The following is an 11,578-nucleotide window of genomic DNA, read 5'->3' as shown; positions in this document are numbered from 1 at the left end:
TGTATAAAATTTGATGCCGATTAAACAACTCTAATCAGACATTGGACCGCCGCCAACTTTAAAGAATAAATTGCAATCGATTTTCAAAATATTTAATATCTACAAAAAAATTATCATCCGGTTTTTAAAGTTACGACCTTCCACACAGAATAAATTGCCTGCCTCTGATTTTGTTATAAAATTACGTAGAAAAAACTTCTTTTTCGTACTTGAAATTCTGATTAGAAAGAAAAATAAATAAATAAAGAGCGTCGCTATAGATTATTAGTTAAGTTTATTATCTTTTTTTTTTTTTTGAAAGGCATAGTTAGGTTTATTTTTATAGAAGGAAAAGCTTTGTGAGCTTCTATAAAGCCTCGACAAGCTTGATAATCATTAACGATAAAATGAAACAATAAAATGATGAAATTTAATAAATTCTTTTATTACAAATTTGAGAATAGATAGATATCTTTTTTTATTATACTTTTGAGTCTAAACAAGTTACACTAATATAGTATTTTTCTTAATATATAATATTAAATAAAAACCAAAATATTTACTAATATAGTATTTTTCGTTATAACTACGCTATTTATTACGTTCTTGCGATAACGCAACAATCGCTATCTAAAACCTTTTGCAGGATACAACACTGAGTTAGAGAATTAAAAATGTGTTGCGCTTCTTCTGGTAATAATAAATCAACTTCTCAAAAGTGCCAAGGATAGAGCATATTTTATTTTTTAAGCTTAAATTCGATCCCTAGCTTCCAAAGCTATCAATTGGTTAAAGGCCCACTAACAATTGTTCCTTGGATCATTATCATTTCGAGAAATGTATGGGATACTTTTTTAGAGGACCTTCTTCTTTCCACTGTTTAGATTTCTTTTCTTTTTCTTTGGGTAAATCATATCAATTGCAAAATAAAAAGATTAAGTAAAGGTCAATTTTTGGGTTATTTATAAATCATATTTTCAGGTACTAGTCTTTTTTTTTTTGCAAAGCATACATTTTTTTTCGCAATTTCAAAATTTTGTGGGTTTTTGGATTGGCAAAAATGTGGATTGCAATTATAAACACATGTAGTCATAATCCAATATAAATGCTGTTTTTAATTATACAAATGCTGTTTATAATTTTACATCCATTCAGAAATTAAATCTTGTCAAAATTTTCAAGTGAGCGTATACATAGGTCCATAAATGCCAATCGCAAAAGAGATCCATGTCCATAATTCTCCCCTGTGCATTGTGCTTTAATTAATTTAAAGGTACCATACACGAGAAAAATGCAATGGTGGTCCAAAGGAATTGGCCTCATTATTGCTAGAATTTAGAGAAAACAATGATTGCAACTTTCGGATATGGTGCATTTTTCTCTTCCTTTTTCGTAATTTAAATATTATCCTATTTCGCATCAGTGCACGTATGTCAAAATAGTAGGGATGTAAACGGTCAGATATGAATCGGATAGCGACCAAACCGTATCATTATCCGTCACAATTTACCTTGATCGATAATCACAGCTTAATTTCTGTATTCAATAAAGAACCGATTATTCTTAATAAAAATCAAGAATGAACCTGTTTGACATTACAAGTCAACTCTGTTATAAAATTTGTGCAAATAATATTTGGCGTAAAATTTACCCAATAACATATTGTTAGAAACTAGTAAATCTCACCTCATTTAACTTCGATTGAAGAGAAATTAATAATTCGGCAGTCCTATGATTTATCTAGGACGAGTTCAAATTTTCTAGACTTTGGCACCAGATCTACAATCAGTCAATATGCCAGTGATCTAATATAAATAAATAAAAGTATCTGTAAAGCGCAAGTTCTAATGGCAAGTTACTTTCTCTTCTAGGGCTAGGAGCAAATCACCCACCAGTCAACCCTCTCTTTTGAATTCAATCTAGGAGCACATCTCCTCTTAAGTGTAAATTGATTCTGTTCCACAAACGAGGCAGATTTTTCAAAACCAAAGTTTTGTAGTGTTTACTTTTGTCCCTCTTAGACACTTCTTAAAACTTCACTGTTTAAATTAAAGTACAAAGTGACACCAATGCAAGAACAACACTGAAATATAGGCTAGCTTTTCCCTGTGATTACCTTTTTCATTTCTCTCTAATACCCACAAACACAAAAGCTATCCGGAATTTGAGGCATGCGCCAACACAACTTGATTTAGATCATAGAAAATTATTCCAAGGAAAAGAGGCAATAACTAGATATTGTTTCTATGCACTTGGTTTGCTTTTGGATACTAGCTCAATCTTTTATTATGCTAAAGTAGTGGTCACTCAGGAATAGTTATTTATACGCAATAGTAAAGGTCAAAGTGGGCTCAAAATGAAGCTTCCTAGTATCTCATTTTTGTTTAGACCCTATATAACGGACTTTATTAGCTCAATGATTGCAGTCTCCAACTTAGGAATTGTTGCTGAGCAAACGAGTTTATCAACCCCACCTAACTTATCAAACAATAACAAAATTATTTCTAATTTAATTTTGAAAAATTCATTGTCAACTTCTTTTTTCAATATCAAGTGATCCATGTTCTTGTTTATATTTCTATATCATTTTAACCAAACTTACTACAGTGAACTATCATAGCATAGTAATCACTTGCAGGAAAAAAAAAAAAAAGGTTACAGATATATTAGCTCCACGAACTGTATCATCCAAAAACATAAATAAACCAACAAAATCAATTTATTTCATGCTCTAGCATATTTAGTGAACTTGCAAGAATGTCAAATTTGATTAGGAAAAACAAAACAACAATGTAAAAAACCTGATAAGGGCTTAAAGTCCACATGAGATTTTCAAACTCGTCAAGAATTTAGAGGCGGCTCTAATGCCACTAAGAATTGCACCTTCCACATTTGGGCTTACGCAAAAATCTCCACATATTGCTAACTTTGTATCATTGTCCCAAAGGCATTTTTCCTCAGGGCTAACAGCCAAAGCTGGAAATGCACTTCCCCTGCAAAAACACAAAACAAAAACAAAGAATGAAAAATTACCAAGGCAGGCAGGCAACTCTTGTACTTTGCTCTACGAATGATGTCATTTTATTTTCAAAACAATCAAATTTGCTGAAGTCATGAATAAATAGGCCCAATTTACCTCAAGCCCAAAAAAGGTGACCCAAGTAAGTAACAGGTACAACTATATCTTCAGTTATGCAACCAGGCCTCAAATTAGGAATCTTTGGATACAGATCTCAAGTTTGCAATTGAGATTGAATTTGCTCTAATTCTAAAAACCTCCACTAGACATCAAAAAGGGTCCACAAAATGCAGGCCCAAATAATAAAATGCATCTTAGCTTCAACTGTGCAATTAAGCCTTAATTTCAATTTTCCATCAAATAACTCTCCATTTGTATTCACACTCATTTCATCCAACTAAGCATCAATTTAACCCTAGTTGTAAAATATATTGAAATACTAACCATCTATGAGCCTTCATGAAAAGCGGCTTTGGTATGTTCAACCCTGTGGCTTTAAATTCTTGAAATAGCTCGTCTGCTATTTTTAACAGAACTTCATTTGATGGCTTCTTTAAGCTGCTTTTTTCTATGACAGACATCGCATATTCACTTGTAGAGTGCAATACCCAAGATTGACTAGATAGTAGACACACATTCAGGAGATATTATGAACTATGTGGCAATGATGTATCAAGGTATAGTTCCGCTTCTCAGTAAACCCCAAGTTTGCCAATTAAGTGTTGGGAAGTCAAGCCTCAATTCAACCCAACTTGGCTTAAATGACTAAATCTTAGGTGCACAACTTCAGTTGTCCTAATTTAACCAAATTTAACCTCAATGCAATGAAACCACAAATAATCCCAAAAAGGAAATTATTACTATATTTTTTTTGCCAAACCAGTACTGGACTAGAGTGAAATGGTACAAATCTGAAATGATAAATCTTGAAATATGCTTGAGCAACTCTAGTTAAGTTGAAAATAGTATATTTACCCATTTGGAGGTACATGAGCTCGGCTTGGCTTACTACTATCCCAAAATGCATAGCTTAGTATGTCTGAGTTCTGGAAAGAAATCCCTTTCCCTTGCACCTAACAATTGTAAAAGATGATCTTAAACTACTTGAAACAAATGACCATTCGCACTTTTAGCATCAAATGTTTAATCTGAAACAGTAATGCTAAAAAATGTAATGGTAAATACAGTATAAATATCAACCAGCAGGTGTGAACTTGTATGTTCAACCTGATTGAAGGGATCAGATTGCTTGATAATAGTTTATGTCCACAATATTGACAATATTTTTCAAACGCAGTCAGAAAATTCCAACAGTAAATTATAAGTTTGTAGACTGTTCCTAAGCAAAAAGAGCTTATCTTTCAAATTTTGTACAATTTAGTTGTAATCTTTAAAATTGCTCTATGGAGGCCTAGAGGGCATGAGCTTCCAATCTCAATACTTTTTTCCATATGCATTATATATAAATTCTACAGATCACAAACGGAGTTGTTGGGTTTTATATTTAGATTTATTTATATTATTATCAAGATTGACAGGCTAAATCTGTTGTCAAGTGATCTTAACCTCTCTGAATACTGTTTAGCCATTCTCTTCTATTTTTCTCAGATCTGATGGTGCTTAGTCACCCTATTAAGGATGTCCACTCAGCCAATTTGAGTAAGTCTTAGCTTAACTGAGATTTTAATTGCAGAACTGAGGCAATATTGTCTAAATACTGAGGTTTTATATTGAACAAGTAGAAATAAATTAACGCTGAATTGGATACTTTTGCACGATAGAAGAAATACAGGTCGCCAAAGCATTTCTTACCAAAGAAAGAGGTTCTGAAAAAGCTACCATAAGAGCAAAGCATGGTCGAACAGGGATTCCTTGTGATAAAACCGAGAAACCTCTGTATGGTGATACATCTGACAATACAAAATATATGAATATACTAAATAAATACATTATTCAAGACCTTTCCAATCTATAAAGGAAAAATGTATGGAAGAACCACAAGTTCTCTACCTGCTTGAGTGGACATTTAATCTTGCTTATGGGCATCATTTTAGTTAAATTGAGATGTATGAAGTAATTAGGGTTTATTTCTAGGCTTACGTAATACGTAAATATATAGAAATTACCAACTTACACGCAGTCCCCTATGCCAACCATTACCTTTTTACGGTTGACGCGAAAGTATTTTGAAATAATAAAGGGAATATTTGCAATACTGCTGAAAGAATGATAAAATGAACGGACCAAGAGGAGGCGGTACCCCATGGACTTCGCTAAATCGCGGTGAAACCAAGTTTTTATCTGATGCAACAACACCGTCAAAGTGGCCTAGTTCTTTTCCATCTAACCCAATTAAGGACCATGAACTCCTGTCATGAATCCAATTCATTTTCCCAACTGTGACCCCAAATTTGGCCTCGACGCCTAAATGGCAAAGAAAAAGAAAAAAAAGATAAGCGCATATTAATTAGATAATCCCAAAAGGTAAACATAATTTTTTTTTTCTTGACACTTGGAAAAATCTCAGTACCGCACTTGGTAACCAAATAGTATGCTAGTCACTCCCACAATTGTAAAAGCAAGCACAACTTAACCAAACTAAGCCTCAATTATGTGAGTGGTCCTTCATTGACTTTGATTTTTCAACCTGAACTATCCTCTTATTATCAGCAATTTTGCACTTAGGGCCAAAGAAACAAATCAAAACACAAAATTGCAACACAAAATGGTTTCATCTGGTATTGCACTTGGTACTGTATCATAATTCTACTGCATGTTTCCCAATTATACAATCTTGAATTTAATCCAATTTAGCCTCTTTTGAGACACAGTGACAACTATTCCTAAATTAAGCTTGCGGTTGTACTCAATTTAACAAAACGTATCCTCGACTTACTAACAATGGTGAAATTAAGCACCAAAGAAGAGAAACACAAAAGGAGAACAGACAGAGGTCCAGAAATGGTTCAACATATTATTAAACCTAACAAGTATAGTACTAGAATCAAGAGGTTATAATCCCTGCGGCTAACCATCTTCTTGGCAGAGTGCTTTGCAAATTGAATTCATAGCTGGTACACCGACATATTTTGTTGTCTTGTCCTGAGGAAAAAAAAAAGTAAATGATGTTTGCTTATGCATATTTTATAGTTTTAATAAATTGTACTGTATATGATATTTTCAAAATGGCTGAACACTTTATGTGTTATTTGTCGAACTATATCCAACCAAATACAAACAAGACTAATGTGGCCCTAACTTTTTCGTATCAGACTGATGAAAATGATTCCTATTTTGCTCATAAAAAACTTTACAAATCCACGTGGTCTGGTTCTAGCCCAATTTGCACTTACAAAGGGAAAAGAACAGAATTACTAGTTACAGTTATCAACAAGATTGTCATATATAATAGGATGTACCTTTTAGAAATTAACATCACAATCAGATGCTACTCGTAATTGTCTCAAAAATAGCTGGTGTACTGATACCACATAGTGGGTCATTTTCAAACATATCAAAATGTGTAGGCATTATTTGAAGAAAATCAATTTACTAATAATGAACATTTATTTGATTCTTTTTCGCAGGGACTCCTCAAGAAAGGTTCCAGGAGGCCATTCTCTGCATAGTTTATTTGCCAAGTTACATAATTACATTATATCATCTGAATTTATTTTGTGAAAAATTTCACATGATGATCCACAAAGATGTATTGCGTTATATCTGGGTACTGAGACAATTTCGAACCTGTGACTTCCAAACATTATCTTTGCCACTAGATCAAAGGCTGGTTATCACTAAGACAATTTCTCAAATTGAATTATAATTTATGATGAAATAAAAAGAACCATTTTATAAGTAGGATAATTCTAGCATACTTCTAACTTCTATGGTAGATCCAATGGATTTTTTCAAAATATTGTTTAAACTTTAAACTAAAAAATTAAAATATTATGTGCATTATTCATTATGGTAGATCCAATTGAGGTTTTAACTTCTTTTTTAATAAATGATCAATCAAACTCCAAATTAACTCAAATTTGTTACACCGTATCTAAATGATGGAGAACATGTCTATAATTTTAAATGAGCAATGTATTTCAAAATATCGAAATATCAAATGGATGTAACATAAAAGTTGGGCGTATGCTAGAATTATTCTTTTAAAAGAATCTCCATATTGGTTAAATAAATGCTATCAGGACTGGTCTGGCTACCAGTCAATCATTCAGAATATTATTTAAAGAGGAACAGAGAAACTAACCTTCTCACCATCAACTAATTTGTTTGTCCTTTTATCAAAAACACCAAATCTCGCATCCCATTCAGCAACTATGCCCCGAGACTCCCATGACCTCACAATTTTCACTACCTCATCGTGGCTAGTTGTGAAATAAGGCACGCCGTGATCAAAACAAAGCTCAGTACCATCTTCCATTCTTTCTCTATGTCAACACAAAATGAAACTGCAAAATTTAAAGTTGAAAGGGTTTCCAATGCACTCTTTGCATAAGCATTTACCAATTTGTATAGTTTTATCAATAACCTTCTTACTGGTAGTGCTGCTAAGTTTTTTGACCTTTATGTATAGTGAGAAAAAATCAATAAACTTTTCCTATATTGCCCAGGCAAGTAAATGGAGATAATAAGCCTCTTGGACTTCAAAACAAAAAATCATAAATTTATTAGATTTGGTTCTTACATAGGCAAATTACATCTTTCCATCATTCCATGTACTGCATGCCTTAAATGTCTTTCCTGAATATTTATATCAACGTACACCCAGAATATGATGATTAAAATGAAAATTAACTTTCTGTATGAGTTCCCAGTTTATGCTCAAATCTTCGTCAGCAACAGTATGCATGCAGAACCATCTTATTTTAGTAATGCGACTCGTTGAGGGTATTTGTCTAAAATCCTTTTTCCATGGGTACGAAAGCAAATGTAAATAGAAATTATGCTTAGACACAAGGAGGAAGTATAATAAATCAAATCAAATAAATAATAAATAAATAACCTCCTGCTAGACATTCTTCCCCCAGGTCCTCTTCCGGACTCGAAGATTGTTACGGAAATTCCTTTAGAAGCAAGAATCGAAGCGCACACAGCTCCAGAAACTGTAAATTAATTCAAAAGAAGAGAAAAACTGAGATCCGGGAAAGGGAAACACGATGCTATTTTCAGGATCAGAGGAGAAAATAGGAGACAAGCTTACTTCCGCTTCCTATCACTGCAATTTTCGCCATTCCAGAGTTCGCCATTTGCATGAGAGAAAGATGTGATCACAGGAGAGAAAACTATGGCAGAGTGTCGTGGGAGTAATGGTCGTATCCTGTGGTGAATAAATAGGTGACGTAGCACTTGGCGCTCTATCAAGACCCGGTTGCAAATTGCAATCAGTCCGCATCAGAATTCGGACGGATACGCCCACGCCTGTAATGGACGGTCACTTTAAGATACGTGCTAGTATGTAATGAACGGATTGGATTTAAACGATTCGTTGATGCAGTTGATATGAATGGTTCGGATGGAATTCTGAGTGCTAACTATCCCCTGTCAGACTCAATTCAATAATCCTTATATCTTTCTGTGGATTCGTTTATAAGAAGAATACTATTTTTATCATATTGTCAAATTTTTTTATGTCATCTACAGTCGGACAATTTCAACTGTGGACCTACTGATATAAAAATAACGAACTTCATAGTTAGTAATATTTCAAATTATACAATTAATTATTAATTATTTGTATTATTTTGAACAACGTTAGATTGGTATTTTTTTTCACACTATTCGGACTAGCATTTCTTGAATTATTTTTTTTGGACTTGGTTCCGAAATAAAAATATGTATCGTAGAAACAATTAAATATAGTCTTTAAATTGAGACTACGACTTATCAAAATATAATAACAACACTGGAAATGCACATTAAATTAAATTTGACAAGAACCGCATAATATGGTAATTCATTTCATGCATTGCAATTAGATAGACTCATGGGTTGATGAACATGTATTGGGTGAAAATTAAATTATTTTCAGCCTATGATTAAATCTAAATTTAATTCACGATTGATAAAACAATTTAGTATATTTGATGAGTTAGGCGTATCATAAAAGTCTTAAAACTCAATCATTTTAACGAAGTATAATTATTCTCGCTCGTTAACATGAGTAGCAGTATTTTTAACAATCCAACACACAGCTAGTTCAACTATGTATTGGTTTTAACTAAATTAGGCCGGTAGGTGGGTTTAAAATAAAAGGTGGATTTTTGAATCCGTAAAATCCTATCCCATATAATTCTATATGAAACGAACAAGTTCTAGTATTATGAAAAAATTTAATATGGGAATAGGAATATCAATTTGTGAATTCTCGAAGAGTTTTAACTTATGAAAAAAATTAAAATACATATATTTGGCAAATACATAGAAAACTTATTGGGAAGTTTTTTTTTTTCATAGATGTAATGTTAAAATCAAACTATATTGTGTTGATAATAATTATTAATTTAGATTAATATATTTGTACATATCATTAAGGAACTCAACTCAAAATTAACTTAATATATCTCAAATTAAGTATTGCTAGTTATGCTTGTTTATCAATTTTTTGTATTATTAGATTAAGTTGTATTATGTTAGTTTAATTATTTTTGTTTAATTAATTATGCTTTACTTAATTAAAATTTTGTCCTTGTTTAGTTATGTTTGATGTTACGCGTGTATGTTAACTTTGTTTAATTAAAATTTTGGCATCTTCATTTATTGAGAAAATAAATGGAGGTCTAAGCTAATGGTTTTTTCCAAGGTTCTAAATAGCGATTATAGCGGCATAGCGGGGAGACAAAAAAAAAAGCTATTGTGAATAGCGTAGCTATAGCGAAAGCTATCACACATAGCGATTTTCCCTTTTCAAACTTTATATTCTATATTTCTACTAATTATCAACATAATCAATATTAGAGAATTGATGTAACAACTAAATGACAACTAATCTAAGTCTATACTTTTTATCAATTACGCAAATAAGAATGAAAAAAAATCTAAAAAGTAACATTATTTAATAGTTTATACTTCATGATATTACATATTATAATAGATAAAGAGCAATTAATTTTATAAGGTAAATAAAGTCAATATACATATTTAAACATTTTATAATTATAATAATAATCAAAATCAGCTTTCAATTGAAACGAACGATAATAATTTTACAAACGAATACTATAAAAAGAGTAATCAAAATAAATAATTAGTATTTGAATATTTCTCGATATAGAATGATAGAATAAATCACAAATAAAAATATAAGCATATGGTTTGGTTTAGTATACTTATCGTAGAAAACCATGTAGCATTAGAAATAAGAATAGAAATACAGATGTCCATATAAATTGCAAAAAAAATATTATGTAGCATAGCGGTCGTAGCTGAGTTAGCGCAATTTTATCTCATAGCTTAGCGTTTATGGTCCGGAAAAGCTATAGCGCCGCTATAGCTAGCTATTTAGAAGCCTGGTTTTTTCCCATGAAATAAATGCAAAAAATAGAAAGAAGACTATATTAATATAGGATTATAAATAGAAATTTACACTTGACCTTCGATTAACCTTTCGAACAGACCTCATGAAAAAATTCCTAAGATTCTAATTTTTCGAAAAATCTCCATAAGTGCTAGTACTAAACATGATAGTTATGCAACTAGGAGCACAACTTATCAATGCAGTGCTAAGATTGTTGATCCACACAGAACAAAACTAAAGAGTGAGGTTATAAGTAACATGCGTACAAGCACAGAATACACATAAGTCCATTAAAGCAAAATCACAACGAAAAACAAAAAAAGAAGTATTTTCAAATTTCAAACCACGGAATAATAGCATAATTATTTTCAAACTGTGCAATCTAAATACTCTTAACATCTTTTTTCGAATAGTATCAGGTTAATGTAATTATTGTTGGAAAAAAAATATGAACTAACCAACTAGTTTTAAATCTGAACTTTGATCAATAAAATAAATAACAATTATATTAAAACTATAATTAAGAATATAATTAAAATTTTATTACCCGAAGCTGCAAAATGCGAACCTAAGGCAATGTCCCGTCCTAAGCGCAGGAATAATCAGTTAAGCTTGTCCCAAATTACACCGGTATTCCTTTATCTACGGACGCAACTATGGTAGAGGTTGATGTAATTTATTTCAACAATGATAGCAGAATAATATGTTATCTATAAAAAAAAAATATTTGTTTGTAGGATAATAGAAATTGAATTTATGAATTACGGAGCTAAGAGAAAGAGTAAGAGAGTATGTTAATTATTGAATTGTTATTGGATGATTTGTTCTTCAAATATCATATGTTATTTATAGGCAAATATGTGTATTCATGACATTCAAATTCATATTCATTACACATTACCGTTTCAAATAATAATGAAAATGAATGAGTCGTATAGTAGCTCAAACGGATAAATTCAATTGAATGAATTGAATGATTTTGAAGCTGACGCTTCATAATTTATTTACCAATAAATATTGCATTGATTCAACGGCTCATATCTCATATA

At 31.6% G+C, this 11,578-nt stretch overlaps 1 protein-coding gene across 5 annotated transcripts; it reads right to left on the bottom strand.

Annotated features, from left to right (window-relative positions):
* Nucleotides 1-1,664: 1,664 nt before the first annotated feature.
* On the bottom strand, nucleotides 1,665-8,375 carry LOC144558832 (FAD/NAD(P)-binding oxidoreductase family protein). Of its 5 annotated transcripts, none has more exons than XM_078307728.1 (10): nucleotides 8,217-8,375; nucleotides 8,019-8,118; nucleotides 7,263-7,443; nucleotides 6,031-6,100; nucleotides 5,243-5,422; nucleotides 4,811-4,908; nucleotides 3,974-4,071; nucleotides 3,443-3,616; nucleotides 2,781-2,972; nucleotides 1,665-1,933 (listed from the first exon to the last, which is right to left on the bottom strand). In XM_078307728.1, exons 1-9 carry the CDS (start codon nucleotides 8,266-8,268, stop codon nucleotides 2,792-2,794), a joined length of 1,134 nt encoding a protein of 377 aa, XP_078163854.1. In that variant the 5' UTR covers nucleotides 8,269-8,375; the 3' UTR covers nucleotides 1,665-1,933; nucleotides 2,781-2,791. The 5 variants fall into 5 exon arrangements, with proteins under 5 accessions (XP_078163854.1, XP_078163855.1, XP_078163856.1 ...); XM_078307729.1 differs by lacking the exon at nucleotides 1,665-1,933 and adding an exon at nucleotides 2,622-2,658; XM_078307730.1 differs by lacking the exon at nucleotides 1,665-1,933 and adding an exon at nucleotides 7,701-7,919 and having other exon boundaries at nucleotides 2,681-2,972; nucleotides 8,217-8,353.
* Between the last annotated feature and the right edge of the window lie 3,203 nt (nucleotides 8,376-11,578).

This window comes from Carex rostrata, chromosome 8, assembly GCF_964058835.1.
Source record: "Carex rostrata chromosome 8, lpCarRost1.2, whole genome shotgun sequence".
In the NCBI taxonomy this organism is placed as follows: domain Eukaryota; kingdom Viridiplantae; phylum Streptophyta; class Magnoliopsida; order Poales; family Cyperaceae; genus Carex; species Carex rostrata.
The sequence above is the reverse complement of the archived record's forward strand: the minus strand, read 5'-3'. Positions and strand labels throughout refer to the sequence as shown.

Bases quoted from the DNA above. Each gene is read 5' to 3' on its own strand.
- LOC144558832 (XM_078307728.1), bottom strand. From the start codon at position 8,268: ATGCAAATGGCGAACTCTGGAATGGCGAAAATTGCAGTGATAGGAAGC. The intron at 8,119-8,216 runs GTAAGCTTGTCT...ATTAATTTACAG, and splicing joins TGCAGTGATAGGAAGCGGAA to TTTCTGGAGCTGTGTGCGCT. The intron at 3,617-3,973 runs GTAAATATACTA...TCTACTATCTAG, and splicing joins GCTCATGTACCTCCAAATGG to TCAATCTTGGGTATTGCACT.